Source organism: Orbicella faveolata, unplaced genomic scaffold (genome assembly GCF_042242905.1).
Source record: "Orbicella faveolata isolate gen_17 unplaced genomic scaffold, um_ofav_v1 contig_12, whole genome shotgun sequence".
NCBI classification, from domain to species: domain Eukaryota; kingdom Metazoa; phylum Cnidaria; class Anthozoa; order Scleractinia; family Merulinidae; genus Orbicella; species Orbicella faveolata.
Window position 1 is genome coordinate 23,428,502 of NW_028301539.1, and position 16,078 is coordinate 23,444,579.

Sequence of the window (16,078 nt, forward strand, 5' to 3'; positions counted from 1 at the left end):
CAGTCAAAGCGCCAAGGGTTGTCGGGAACCTACCAATATATGCTAGGCTTGTAATAGAGGGACGTGAAATTGTGCGTGGCTACTTGCGAGTTTTCGAGACCAGTGAGCGAAGCTACGAGGTATTCATAGGAAGAAACAGAAGATTCCGGAGTAAGATTTTTCTTAAAATCATGTTACAGCGCACACTCAAGGGTATCAAAAACATTGAAGTACGTATGTTCCTTAAGAGTTGTATTCGTAGAATGGGAATTCCGTTCTCCCCTCATTTCTGTTTTAGACTTGTACCTTTCCCCTCCAATATATATTTTGTACAACCTTGTAGTTGACAAAGTACATGTATCATATATACTAAGGAAATTTTCTCCACAGAAACAAAAAAATATCAAAAACGGAAATAATTACAGATACAAAGATGTGTCGGTGCTTTTCGTCCAATCTCTTTTTTTTAATTAACAAGATTTCTAACATGATTCTTAGGAAGCGTTAATGAAGTATTGGTCCTAGATGTGAACATGAGACACACTGAGGTGCGCCAGAGACTCGTAACATGTTATATACACTGCTTGTCTATGTACACAAGATACAAAATTATACGCGCGTTATCTCCGATGCCGATGGTCGCGTCCTTTATTCCTTGAGCTCCGATAGTCCACTCCATTCCGGTCACGGTGCCTGTCTTCTCGCTTTTTCTTTTCTCGCCCTTGTTCATATTTCCCGCGCGATCTCTTCAATGGACTTCGACTTCGCGATCGACTCCGGCTCTGAGAGAGAGGTGACCTACTTCGTTCACGCATCTTTTCCCGTTGATGACTATTAAATCCATCGGATCTCGCCTTCTTTCGGACGTACTCGCCGTCGTATTTCCGAGGTCGCGCTCGTTTTTCGTCGTCTCTTCCTCGGGCCGGGCTTCGTCGTCGTTTATTCTTCCCCCTCTGTTTGTCTGGACTTTCGTCGCTGCTTTCCGACTCGCTTCTACTGTTGTTGTCAGGGCTGATTGATAAGCTGTAACTCCTTGATCGGCTTCGACTTCTGCTGCGTGTTCGGCTTCCCGAACGGCTCCGAGAACGGCGAATGATGGGGGATCGGCTCCGACGGCTTGCTCGGGAGATTGGACTAAAAAAGAAACGGCGAAACATGCGAGATTTAAAAAGCAACTCCAACAAAAAAAAAATATAGAAATTAGTACCAAATTATGCAGTCTATCGCCAAGCCTAGATGACTAGCCTAGGGAGAGGAGGGGGAGAGACACAACACAAAATGCCAGGTGCAGGCCAAGAGATCCAGAGTCTAAACCAGTTACAAAGCGTCACTGACGAATTCACACAATAAATGCCTTCAAATGTGCGCGGTAAACACAGGCTGCACATATTTACCGTTCTTTATTACTCGTCCTCTTGTCCTCGTCTACCTTTGAAGAACTCTTCTTCTTTTTACCATCCGTTATCCCAGCCACAGATGACGGAGACACCCTGCTGGGTGAAGAAGGCCTTGACCCTAAGCACCAAAATAAAGTAAATAAATAAACAATATGAAAAAAGTACAAATCTGAAATGCTAAACGAATACTTTTAATTGCAATCCTAGGAGAGGCGCGGTGGCCTCACGGTTAGTCCACTTGCCTCTGGATCGAGTGGTCCGGGTTCGAGCCCTGGCAGGGGACATTGTGTTATGTTCTTGGGCATGACACTTCATGTATAAATGGGTAACGGCGAACTTAATGCTGGGAGGTAACCCCAATGGACTCAGGCCTAGCATCCCATCCAGCAGGTAGTAAAAATATTCCTAGTCACCTCATGCTACAGAAACCAGAGGTAAGCACCGGCCTGACTGGCCACTTGGCTTACCGTGTACCATGAAATTTTTGCGGGACTTCTATTTTGTAGATGGGCCATTTTTTGAGTTTTGCGGGAACAAATTTTTGCGGCTAGAATTGGCTGAAGTTTCCCCTGGGAACTAATTTTTGCGGTTTCCTTTTCAAGCAGCGAGACATCACCAACGAAGGAAATGTAATATTTTTAACTTTTATTACTTTTTTAGGTAAAACAACAGTCCATACTTGTCAGACATTTCAGTCAACGACAAGCCAGTCGTACAACAAAGTATTTCCGGTTACAACAAAACATTCCCAGTCAAGCTATAAAAGCTGTAAACGCTGTAAAATACACGCTCTTTTTTACCCCAATGTAAGATGTAGATAACACAAGTGGATTAAAAGCCATTTTGGATTACATTGACGGGAGTGAAAAAAACCCGCAAAATAAAAGTGCTACACGGTATGCATAGTTCACCTACCTACAATCCCTCATAGCTTTACATTAGACTAGTTTTTCTCAGCATCAAAGAAGCACAAAACATCCCTAATTTGCCAGAGCCTTCTATAATTATTTATTGTAAAATTGTTAAATAGACATTTTCTAAGAATTCAAGTTGAATTTTTGCGACCTCTTCTTGATAGAATTGCGACGAAGAGTAGTTATTATTTTCAAAGCTATGGAGGTAATTACGGTATGACCAACTGGAGAGTTTAACACATCAGTTACTTCAGCCGTAGCTTGTTGCAGTCCTCTGAGTCTCTACAAGATTAAGCTGGGCACCACAACACACCTAGTCTCCTCTGCAACCGTTTTTTGGGATGTCACGCAACGCTCGTTTCTTTGGGGGAGCGTTGCGTGACATCCCAAAAAACGGCTGCGGAGGAGACTACAACACACCAGACCCAAGAACAAAACAAAGCCACATTAACTAAGAAAAATTCCAGTCTGTCTTTACCTTGCCTGGCGTCATCTCTAGCTGCTGCTGTCCCTCCAACAGGGGACAAGTTAGGAGTCGAGTTGTTGGCCGCTTGGGCTCCATCTGCTTGATGCTCACTCTTCTTCTGAGCCAGTTCATTGCGGATTTCACTGACAGCCTTCTGAAGGGTATCCAAGTTAGCCTGTGACAAAGCATAACGAATGTCGGTCGTTTTGCCTACAAGTCGATTCGCCTACATCGAAGTTGTTTCGCCTACATGATCGAAGTTGTTTCACCTACATTAAGGTCAATTCACCCACACGATCTAAGTCGTTTCGCCTACACTTAAGTCAAAGTTATTTTGGGAAGATAGATGAACACTGACTGTCAGATTTCTTATGGTGAAAGGGAGGTCGAACGTCCCTCTGGAAGTGATAAAGAATTTCCCACTTTTAATAATTATTATTATTATAGCAAACACAATTTAAAACAATAAACTTCACTGTGATTACCAGCCAATGCTTAAACAACATTACCTTTGGTCTCATATATAAACTCAAAAGTGTCAGACTAATTTCCTGCAAAAACAAAGAAACACCGTGTCAAACCAAGTTGTTGGGAACAAAAGAGGATGCTGTACAAACTATAGGCCTCTTAACTCTGCCTACAGGCAAATTAGGCTTGATTACCAACTGCTGTTTGGGAAAATAAGCCTGCACTTGCCCCCTCCTCACCTCCCCCCACCTTCGCCCCCTTAAGACAAATCCCTACATTCCATGATGTCATGGTAACAAACAAGAGAAGTGCTATGATTTCTTGATGAACTGTTACCCATAACTTGATTGTTACAAATAACTAATACTAAAATCTGAGCAAATAGTTTCCCTTGTGCCTACTCAGTTATTTGAGGCAAACAGAGATTTTGCCATACAAACAATCAAGTTAATCATTAACATTCTTACAGTACTTGTCGAGTAGTTGACTTTACAGATCTAAAACAACAATGACAACAACAACAAGAAACATACACTGTACCTCGAGATCTTCCAATTTAGCACCAAACAGCTCCCACCAGGGTGGTCTGGTTGGTAAACTAATCTACAAAAAAACAAGCATCTTTATTTACAACCATATTTCAGGAAAGTATCAAAAGAAAACGAAAAAAAGGCTGTTTGAGATACCTATGGTACATGACTGATGAAAAAGAAAGGGAAAGTGATCACAAAATGATACAAGTTTGAGAGAGCACGGAGTTTTGAGATAATGATAAGATGACCAAGATAATAATGAGATAACCAAGTTCGAGATAGCCAGGTTCAACTGTGGTTGAGGATTGTTTCACCTATAGCAGCCAGAAATAGGGAGTCAACCAAGATAATCACACATCAATTTCAGGAGTCAACTTATAAGTACATACCCCAAGTTGCCTCGCAGAGAGAAAAATACAAGCACAGCCAATGGTTTCAGGAGGGTACCTTACAAAAATATTTGTTCTAAAACTGTCATTCATGTAATTCCTGAAATAAAATAACAGAAGTTAATTTCATAGTAGTCATGGCAAAAAACCAAAACAAAACAAAAAAACCAAGAAAGTTGGACATTCAAAAGAGTTTAGCATCCCTTCTTGTAACATAATCCAATATCATTATAGCCGTTTAGGTAGTGTTGGAAATCAGCTTTAGCCCACTAGCCCATGCAAATGTAAAAAGTGTTAGGCAAGTACAAATCATTTTCATTTTTGGGAAATTATTTGAGCTTAAATATTGATAACACCTCCATTTTGGCACAAGTATCTCTAAACGAAAACTTATCTTTCAAGATGCTTAAATAATTTGCTGATAATACACAACTTAGTGCTGATTCCATAAATAGACAAAATATAATACGGCTTCCTTGAAGTGGTAATTTACATTTCTCACTTTCAAAAAAGTACCTACAAACTATGCCCTTAATGATTCTTGTGTAGGCACCTCTTTAGGGTAAACAAAGTAACATTGGTACATACCAGGCCTTCTGGGCTAGTGGTGTGTTTGTTTGACTATCAAGAATCTGAAGATACATTATAATGACCTAAAAACAAATGAAAACAAAGCAAGTTACAGCAAGATGCTAACAAAAAGAAACTGCAAAAAAGAAAAGTTTATTTACATACAATTACCGGTAAGAAAGATATGGGCCCAGTTACATGCATTTCCACACAAATTAATCCTAATCAGAGATTAGAATGCCATAGTTGAAACTGCATTCAAAGTTGATTGTATTCAATAATGAGGTAACAATACAGATTAGAATTACACCTAATTTTCTCATTTACAATATCTAATTTGTTTTAAATTTTCATAATTAAATCACATGTTCCTCATGAATTCCATATCCTATTCTGTCATACACTTTTTGCTTAAATTTTGCCAGAGAGAAATGAAAAAAATCACACTCACAGCCTACTACTACAAGAGACAAACCAAAAAGTAAATAACATAAAATAATAAAATAGATACATGAAACAATACTTCTATCTCTGTGGTCAATAGAAATTGATATCACTGCTAGAGAGATAATTTTTTGTGTGTACCTTGTGAGGGTGCTTTACATGAACACAAAAGCCAAGTTCCTGAAAGGCAAAAACAGCCAATAATGAACACTAAATAACAGAGTTGAGAGATTGTGATCTAAGAGTTTCAGCAGGATTTCAAAAGATTCAAACAAGAGTAAATAATAGAAATTCCAACACTAAAGAACAGTCCACTGCCAACAGGAGCCAATCAGCAAGTAGCACTGATAATGATAATAGATGATACTTCACAACATTGATTAGTTTTGACTAGATCTTTTTTACAGTTTGAAAAACCTTTTGCCACACCTAATTCTCTTTTGTACACAAAAACCATTACCATGTCATGCAGGAAAATGGCCAGGATTTGTTGGACTACCTTCTGAAACAATCAAAACTTCAAAGGTGTAGATCTCTCTTCATTTAGTATAAATCTACCAGTGTTCTACCATGAATGCCATTCTCTGATTGGCTGCACTGCTCACTATCTTTTCCGTTGCAGATAGAGAGTAGTGCAACAGCGTGAGCTTGTTAACAAACTAGCAGCAACTTCTTTGCATTTTCAAAGTGTCTGTGAAGAGGATATAACATGATAGAAGTCTGGAGCTCATAAGCTAATTGTATTAACTGACCTTCAATATCCTTCTTTCAGCCTTGATGACTTGGTTTTTCAGGGAAAAGTAGCTATTACCCATGTATTCCATGGGCTGAATGGTCCTGAAAAAACATCATATGCAACATGACATTTCAACCTTAAGGGTCTTACTGAATTCTTGAGTTCTGACACAGCTGTGTTGTCTTGCTAGCTCCAGACAGCCTCACATCTCTTACAGAACCAGCTGACCACAAAGTCAGTAGTAAGCACCGTTAGCAAGCAGTATGAGAAAGTTCAACAAAAATGCTCCAGTCTAGTAAACACTGTCCATTAAATTGTTTGTATTATTTTACTGTTTCATTTCAACTATTTAACTGCAGTGTCAATACTGAAATGAACTGCTTTTTTAAAATTTTTTATAGTTAACATACTTTTAACCTTTTAAGTATTTGGTTTTTTTTTCCCTTGGGATTTTGATTTTTCAACTTTTGACCATGGTATAGATTTCTGTGCTGAACAAATAAATAAATAAATGTTTCAAACAAACTATTATGTGTAGTGGTAGCAAAATTATTACTCAATATCTATAACAAATTTGCTATACGTTAACAGTCACTCCTTCTTTCAAGATGATAGTCATCTGATAACATTCTTTACAGTATACACTCTGCACAATGCAAGCTTGATGTTGTGCTTCTATAGAAAGCTAGGTGGAACTTTTTTTGGATTCTGAGTTACTCTGAGAAAAATTGCCAACTCCACAGTAAAACGAGTCTTCCCATGAATAAACCAGATTGAGATACTTTATAAACTTCACTTTTACCAAACAAACGCATCCAAGCAGTGTGGCCTTGCCATACTGCTTTTGAGTACAACTTAACCAGGTAAGTGCTTGTATCTAGCTTTCTGAACATGAAGTGTTCTGTCTACTTTAAGAGCTACTTAAGCATTAGAATTGAGTGTAGCACACATAAACAAAGGGTTAAAACAACACAAGAGCATTATCTTTGTCTTGCAGGGGGAAGGATGGGCACACTTCATGTTTGCACAACAAGTTTCTCCATTCTACTCAGATTGAAGATGACAAAGAAAGCTCATTTATGTTTAAATAAAACCCTTTACATCACATGTCTATAAAAATAATAATCACCAGCAGCTATATAATCTCCCAACCTGTTGTATTTATAACAGGTTTCCTGACAACTACCACTGGTTGTTAATAATCTAGAACAACCAAACAGTCAAGATATTTCCATGAACAACAGTGACATCTTGTGACACCTAAAATCATTTTATCTCAAACCAGTTAACCTATAAGCCTTCAATTTCAGCAGACTAGTCAGATAATCACTCAGCTTGGTAACAACAGGCACCTTCCAGGTATCGAGAGCCATTCACTGGTAAGAAACTGGATGGATCTAAAGATCTAAACTCCACAAGAAAGTATCCTACATTTTTAGACACACTCAGGATTCTAAAGTAAAGCCTGCCAGAAAGAGCCATTAAGCAAAGAGCAGCTGAATAGTATTATTCCTCCAGCAGAGCATGGCATCAGTAAACATTTCATGCTTTCTCTTGTATCTGAATACACAGCAGTCACTTGGGAAGAAATTCTAGGGAAAGTCTTAAGTAAGGTGTAAATTCTTTAACTCAAATTAGACTGAAATTGCAGAATTTTCCTGAAAATTTAAGTGAGTACCTCTTTTTGTACGCACTGTTTTTGAAAGACCATGATAAAATTTGTAAATGTCACAAAAATAATAACCCTGCAATAATGATCTTGCCAGCATTGCACAAAGCAGCCTTCTGTACGGACACACGAGAATTATTGAAACATGGTACACTTAAAGCATGACATTAACTACAGTAAGGTAGGAGCCAAATAATAATTGAGGTTCACTGCTGTCAGAATATCAAAACAAAGACCAAACATCAAGAGAATGGGGTAAAATCCTGTGAGAAAGCGTGATTTACTTTAATTTGATGGAAATGGTTAACTAACTCAGGTTGGTATGGTAATGTTTGCACAAATTCCTGTCCTATTCTTTCCTGTGTTTTCTAAAAGAAATAGGAAACATTTTCTTCATTTCAATTGGGTTATAAACACTTGCAACAGTTTGGGAGAACAGGAAAAAGCTGCGGAAACATGGCTCTAGCTTGTGTTCCAGCAGCATATCTTTGGAGTAATGCAGAACAAAGGATGCAACTGTTTGTATTGTACACAGTGCCTATGCTTGAAAGTTTTGCCTCTGGATAACCATGTTGGAAATCAGCTTCAGCTGTTAATTCTCTTTTGTCAGTTCATCCATTTCAAAAGTAGAGAACATTTTACGCACTTCCATTGATTTATAAAAATAAAAGCGTTCACCTGAAGAAAATGAGCAACTGTGCATGTAAGACTACGAACACATGTTGAAAAAAATGTATGTAAGTATTCATATGCACCTGCATTTATTTTTATTTTATATTGTTAAGGCCTTATGTGTCCCATGGCACAAATAAGGACTGATGATGATGCATATATTTTGCAACACACATTTGCCGTTAAATTTTGAAAGGTCTCTGAAGAGTTTTTGGCCGAGACGAAATGCCTCGTCAGACTTTCCACAAACTATGTTTTCACAAGTATTGGTCCAGTCCTATTGTATAAATGTGAACGTACGTGTGGTTGGGAATCCTTCTGCGATAGAAGGCCAGACTGCTAACATCATGAATTTACAAACTGGACTTCGAGTGTGATGCTCAACGTGTTTGCTGTTAAGTATTTGTCACTTCACATGCATTATGCACAAATTGTGTCCAATATGATGTCTTTATGCGCATATCATGTGCACATCATGCCGTAGTAATGCCATAGTTGGCAATTTATTAAAATAGCTGCTCACTGCTTTTGTTTGCACTAAACAATCCAGAGTCTCAATGACAAGGAAAAATGTCACTCTCTCTACACTCCTGTGTTGGTTCTTAGCTGGCATTCAATTTTTCGTAGAGGTCCTGATAAATGAAAATGATTGTGGTGACATGGTTCACATGAGCCCTGTCTTTCTTCATTCCTTGTGGCCCAAACTGTCAAATCAATTGCTTTGAATGACGCTCAAGGCACACCATGGATCTGTACTTTGCATTACTATGTTGAAAATGTGTAAGTTGAACATATCACAATATTCCATGACTGCTAAACTAAATGCCCATTTGCACTCTAAAAAATGTCATTAATTATGTAGTCCGAGACTTGGCTCCAAGAAGTTATGCTGGTAAATGTGGATCACAATTATTGTGGGACCACAATTACATATGTAGAGTTACAAAGGAATGGTTTAAATATGTAGCAGCACTCATTCTGTGGATATTTCAATGAGTCCTAAACTCCCCATGGGATTATATAGATGAACAAAGTCTCCATTTATAAACTGAAGTTTTGGGAGTTCATATAAATAAGATCGTAAGGGGGTAAAAATTTCACTCTGAATGGTCATCTTCTGTAGAATGTACGATATATCTAGGATAAATCCATTGGGTCCTTTCCATTTGGTTTCTTTCTATACTATTAAAATAATGCTTGCACACACGTTGTAGTTAAACACATAAGCTTAAGATGTCTGTCAAGAACAGTGCAAAGTAAAGAGAGGATCCACTGTAACATTTCAATTTCCTCTCGTGAAGGTGCAAACAAACCAATAAAAAGATATCCAAGGTTCATCCTTTTTATGGAAAAAAAAAATCCAGGTTTTTTTTGAGGACATTCCATGACACAACTGCAATTTTTTCAGGATTCTATCCACTAAAAACATTACCACTGGAATGTGACACTAGAAGAAAATTGCCACATTTGTTCAAGTTTTGTTTGTTTTACATGTAGTTCTTCCGCTACGGGGATGGTCTCATAAGAATTTTCAAGATTTGTGAGGACCCAACGCACTTTTCCCAGAATTGCAAGGCTAATCAAGAGGCACACAAACCCTGAATATCCTTTTTCCTGAGAGGCCCCCGGAAATGGCTTACGCATCAAAATGGCTTACGCATCAAATAATTGCAGGTAGAGGTTCACTCATCTGCTTTGAGAAGAGGTGCACTTCTGTCGTGAAGGCTACAGAAGAAAATGAACTATCTTCCACAGGTAAGGCCAATTCATTTCTATTGCATTTCTCAACAGTAAAAGTAGTGAATTAGAGAAAACAGAATGCAAGGAAAACTCCCAAACTGAGCTCAGCTTTAGCCAGGTTAGGTTAAGAAAGGACGCATTTCAGGTAAAGTGCTTATCAGATGTCTATGAGGGATCCCAAAAATATTCTGGAGTAACATTACATTTGACATTTTTTAAAATACTGACAGGAGTCCCCCTCTTCAAAAACAATTAAATCCCAAGTCTTTCTCAGAGTGGAGATTTTTGTTACTACAGTATATGCTTTTTCTACATTTTGTGTTGTTACTTTAGAATTAGAAAACTCTTTCTGTGCATGTTTGATTGTTTGGGTTTTTAGCAGTAAAGCAGCCTAGATGGAAGATTCAGAGAACAAAAAATGTTGGGAACAGAGGAACTATTCAAGATTTTTCAGTAGCAAAATATCTTCCAAAGACATCCTGACAATATTCCTTCCCATATTTAGCACTCCTCTCCCTTTCTAGGACTCAGTGACCCCACAAAATGATGCTGCTGAAAACTTTGATGGCATTTGAAGTGCAAAAGGGTTTATTATTGGAATGCGGTAACCTCCAAAATAGATAAAATTTTACTAGCATGATAAGAAGCACATTGTAGACATGAAAGCAAAATAACACTAAACAAGAGAGAGCACATTAGGTCACCAGTGGCAGTACAGCTATCCAGAAACAGACCAGAATGAAAGACTATGCTTCATGACTAGTGGAAAATAGACATGCACACGACTGATGATGGCAAGAGCGATCATGATAATCAAGAGGAAAACTAAAACTTTCAATGTGTTTGTGGCTATGTCTACATCAGCATAGCCTTGGTGAGAAAGCCAGGGATTTTATTTGAACAAACTTGTCTTTATGGAGCTTCAATTTTCAAGGTGTAACATCTCCCCCCCCCCCCCCCCCCCCCCGCAAAAGATTTTACAAAAATGGCTATTTTGTGAACATAAAGATCACTATTAAAAGGGAGGTTCCTCAATTTGTGATTTTCCCTATTGACTTTGAAAGGAGAGGGCACATCATGGTGCTCTAACAGAAATTGTGTTGAGTCAGGAGCAGTGAAGTAGAATCCTGAGGGGCTAGTCACTTGTCAATACAGTCTGTCAATTGAGACTGATTTCCAAAACAGAACACGTGTATAGAGGTTGTGATCAAAAATAAAACCATTGGTCTATTTTGTGATTATGAACTTTTATTTTCATACTTGGGCATACCTGGGTGAACTAATTTAACATCTGGCTGAATGTATTTAGACCCAGGGCAGAGTCAAGTGAATGGTTGTAAGCAGCACTCCATGGAAGCTCCCTGCACTTGGGGTTGGAAATGGGGTTTTGAAGGGCTTTGCGTGTTTTGTGCTCCAGCTGTGAAGTCTGGGTTTAACTTTCAAACAAGCTTGAGGTGTGCCTTTAGTTCTCACTCCTCATAATCCTATTGTTGGTTTATATGTGTTAAATTGGCAAGTATCTCCTCTGATTCTTGTCAGGGCCTGGTGGTTGTTGTTCTCACTGTTGCCATGGGTATCTGTGTGCTCTACTTAAATCGCTTCTGGCTCTACCATTCATGAGACACCTTCCCCAAGCTCATCCATTGACAATGAGTTTATGTTCATATCATGGACTTCAACAGGAAAAAACTATCTACAAAGGCTGAAAAATATTTTTCCAGGGCTGGTATACTCACTTTTTTATGGTCAATTTGGTAATTAAAACTAAACTTCCAGTAAATGAAATACAGAACAATCAATCACACATACATCTCCACTCTTACAAGCACAGATTTAGCGAACTCTTCCACATGTCCTGTGCTCCATCATTCTCCTTTCGGAGCTTGATCCTACGCTCTCATTTCCACACTGTTTCCTTGCATCATGTAATGACTACCTTGTGCGATGCCTAGGGCATCATGTTTGCAGTTTTATCATGTGATATCCTGTTGACATCCTATGCCACTCTTTACAATCTTAGTGGAATCCGTAGCACTTCCTTTATAGTATATATACCTTACTGTATGGTTAGTGACCTTTGTGCTGCCACCAACCATAGGGTTTTGCTGCAGCTTAGCAAGCCTGTAGAGTGTACCAACACTCAAAATGACAGCCTTCAAATTCATTATGTACAGCAATTAACTCACCTTTATCAACTTTAAGTCGATAATTGGTTAAGTGTTCCATGTGACAACCAACACAGCACAACAGTTTTTCTACAAACTGATTGCTTTGTTACGGGTACACATGCATGTAGCTCTCCCACAATACTATTAACTAAAAAACCTAGAGGTGAAAAATACTTTGTTTTTCTACCAGAAATTACTTTTGTTTCTGACTGTGCTGATAGGACAAGAGCAAAGACCAACCATTTGTACTTCTTCATTATTTTGAATGTACACACCAAGTTCAATTGGATAATAGTTAGTATCATAAAAAAAATGATCATAAGGATTATTAGTACAGCTAAAAATAACCTTGTTGATTATCCAAGAATTAATGGGAAAAAAAACATTCTCGGGATGCAAGAATGTTGCACCAAGTAAGCCAAGCTTGTTAACTACACTCAAAAGCAGGCCTTGGGAATCCAATATTTTTACATGTATCTTACGCCTCTAAAAAGCTAGCGGATATGCCAAGAAAAACAGTTGTATTATATTTAGAATCCAGGGATGTAGCTACAAAAACACCAGCTCATAACATTCCCAGCTTGCTTTTCTGGCATACACATCTCCAGAGCTCCCAAAGTCTTTATTTTCATGTCAAATTTCAACTGCCTTCAAGTTCTTTTTCAGCCCATGAAATAAGCTCCCAGCCACCCCTTAGCTGCATCCCTGCAGAATCACCTAGATTCAATTTAAACTCTTCTGGAAACTGCATTGTTCACATTTTCAGCAATGCCTAGTTAGCTATACTACCATGACAAAATATCAACACCACCTTACCTCAGTCTAACAAGCAGACATTTAAGTCTTTTGGCAGATAAATTCTTCAAAACCATTCACATTGTGACTACAAGCTTGACATCCCAAGTTCAAAGATCAGAGCTGTGCACACAATGCATGCTTTCTTGCTTGGAAGTTTTCCCAAAGAAAGTACTTTGTGCATTCTTGTCATATGAATCACCACACCAAGGACGTTATAAACCAGATCGCCCAGTACTTCACAAGCTTGTCTTTGTGCAACTACTCTGAGAACAGTAATAACTTCTACAATACAGTTCTGCACAGAACTACTCTAACATTTGATGCAACAGAGCGACAGATTGTTCTTGAAAAAATGTGTAGTTTTGCTTCCATCTGGAATTTACTGCAGCTTTTTAACATACACAATATTTAACAACATTTACTCCTAGAAAAATCTGGATTTATCACAGTAATTTTAAACACAAATTTCGAAATGAAACAATAACAAGTTGTTTTATCCTAGTGAATGATTAAGATGAGTTTTAACCTTTTATAAATAGAGAAAAACATTGATAAAAACCAACAAAGCAAGTAACACACTTTAACTTTCCATAAACTAGTGTATACACTGGAGCATTTCTGTGAACTATCTCATACACAGTCAAACTGTTTTATTACCTGAAATTTTAAAAATTGCAATATCACCAAACTTGGAAAGTGTTATAACAATGAGACAAAATCAGTGTTAGATACTTTTACATATGCCCTGCTTGCCTTCAGTTAACGGAGACCGTTGACCAATACGAGAAGCACCACTTCAGTCCAATGTTGCCATGGTAACACCAGACCCATCGGAGCTGGTTTTGAGCAACACGGAGGGTTGGTGCGTTGGGTGTTGAAGTGGTAGGAGGCTGCTGGAGTTAGCATTGACAGCACGGAGAAAGAGAGAAAAAAATCAAGTCAATTAAATGCAGTAATGCTACTACTTTAACCTGGATAAGAAATAATTTAATAGGAAGTAAATTCTAGTGTAACAATGATGTTGGCTTAATCTCTCTAACCACATTAAACCATAACTTAAACACCATGGTACATGACAATTTACATTTCAAATTAACATCTTAAGACCATTCTTTTGCAATTACATGTTGCAGCATAGATAGCCACTAAGTTTTCAAGCTTCCTATGTTTAATTTGCTGCTTGGTTTTCAACAATCCAAGGTGACCCTTCTTATATTGCCATGGTTACACTACACAAATTACAAGACTTGCCTTCTTTTTATAATTACACAAATGCATGTATTAAGACAATATTTGAACCATAATATTCTCAAGCTAAGAAAGATATAACCAACATAACTGAACTACCATAGTTCATAACAGTTGGGCCAACCAAAATTCAAACACTCTTAAAGGTCTTTAAGTACAAACTTAACTTCTAAGTGCAAGATCTAACTTTTTGTCTGTGCATGACTGTTAGTCAAATATTTCCTGCATGTTTGAGAGTAAGACGAAGCACTCTAAGTTACTCTCTCTCAACTGATCTGCATTACATATAATAAACAATCTTACTTGTAAATTCACACCAACTGATTTGCCTACAATTATTTTAAGCATGTTTCTTGCAAAAATTATACTACATGTACTGGCAGATTCAAAATTCTCTGACATAGATTTACCGCCACTAATGTGATTGGCATATACAACAACATATCTGTTAGCAAATTTGGTTTTTAAAAACCAACCAATTTCACAAGGAAAAGTGAAATGGTACCACGGAGATACTGTTGCTTTCCGACATGTTTTGACACATTTTCCCAAAAGCAAAATTTACACACTTTCAAGATTGCTGAACAACAATGACCAGCCAGTGCTTCAAGAATATTCTTGCCCATTACTTATATTATTTGGCATCACAAACATCTCCCCCACCCCCAATGACAACATACATGTAAATGTTCTTTAGTTGAATGGTTTGTGTAGTATGTACTGCAGACATTATTTTCTTTCCATTCAACAAGGCAGAACTTCAAAACTTATAAAATGTTTGTATCGGTAAGAACCTCAGAAATTTTGAAGCCATATCTTCATATTTTAAAGTTAAACCAAACAGATCAACAACCGGCTTTTTTTTTTCAATAAATAGATTAATCGAAAAATTATTAAAAATTGTTCTGATTTAATTTTGGACAAAAATTCTCTCTTTCGCTTTTCACTACAAACATGAATACAGATATTTACCTGCCATTCCTTCTCTGCTTTATATGATGAAAGACATTAATCACATCTCGAATTCTTCTTGGGCTTTCTTCGATTTTTGCGGCGAGAAAGATACTTGCCATAGAGTAAATCTGCAATACAAATTTTGGAAGAAGGTAGGTTCGGCATGGATATTCCCGCAGTAAAGTAATGAGTTAGAGAATTAACACAAAATAACAGAAAGCCTTATTATACAACAAATATTTGTGGGTAACATTAGGAAATATTTAGGGCTGGAATAGAGCTAAAATCTTTGAAACACGTGCATGTAGAATTTTGCCTTCATCAGTGTTTAGAAATTTAAAAGCTGGACAAAGTTTGAGATGATTTTGGAAAAGAACTAGATTTAAGTGCAACGCAAAATGTTGGGTGGGTTTTCATCCGGTTATAATACTGAAAGGAAGCTTAGTTTAAGTCTAAAATCATAAAACGAAAATATCTTAAAAGCCTACAAGAACATAACCTTACGTGCACGAAAATGTTCCTTACCTCACCATCGTGTTTAACGAGTGACTTACTGTAGTAAAACCGTTGAAATATCACTTGTGCTGTAGCCATAGCTACCTGAAGGTTCCAAAGCAAAGTAACTCAGCTCAAAATTCCAAACAAAAACAAGTTTTAACGTCCAAAATTTGAAACGTACTTACCTGAGGAAGTTTTAGCAAGATGCCCGCCATTTGAATATACTCGCAACCTACAATTCGCAGATCAATTTCTACTTCTTTATCCAAACCATCTTTAATCGAGGGTGTATTTTTTAAATGATCGTCGTCTAAAATACAGTTCTCTAGCGAAATTATGACATCTCCGTACTCTGACATCCCCGGGTTGACGGCCATTTTGGATCTTCTCTTCAAACGTTTCTTCAACGTCACATTTCTCCTTATGATGTCATCG

General features: G+C 37.7%; 1 protein-coding gene across 1 annotated transcript; it reads right to left on the reverse strand.

The window, feature by feature from the left end:
- Positions 1-424: 424 nt before the first annotated feature.
- On the reverse strand, positions 425-16,063 carry LOC110041684 (cyclin-L1-like). The gene is made up of 12 exons (XM_020746993.2): positions 15,829-16,063; positions 15,671-15,745; positions 15,164-15,273; positions 5,913-5,997; positions 5,302-5,340; positions 4,735-4,799; positions 4,147-4,246; positions 3,765-3,827; positions 3,266-3,307; positions 2,769-2,931; positions 1,374-1,494; positions 425-1,113 (listed from the first exon to the last, which is right to left on the reverse strand). Exons 1-12 carry the CDS (start codon positions 16,018-16,020, stop codon positions 600-602), a joined length of 1,569 nt encoding a protein of 522 aa, XP_020602652.1. The 5' UTR covers positions 16,021-16,063; the 3' UTR covers positions 425-599.
- Between the last annotated feature and the right edge of the window lie 15 nt (positions 16,064-16,078).

Excerpts from the sequence above, each read along its gene's own strand:
- LOC110041684 (XM_020746993.2), bottom strand. The coding sequence starts at position 16,020 with ATGGCCGTCAACCCGGGGATGTCAGAGTACGGAGATGTCATAATTTCG. Across the intron at positions 5,341-5,912 it reads CTGAAAGAAGGATATTGAAG|GAACTTGGCTTTTGTGTTCA; the intron begins GTCAGTTAATAC and ends TTTGCCTTTCAG. Across the intron at positions 4,800-5,301 it reads ATGTAAAGCACCCTCACAAG|GTCATTATAATGTATCTTCA; the intron begins GTACACACAAAA and ends ATTTGTTTTTAG.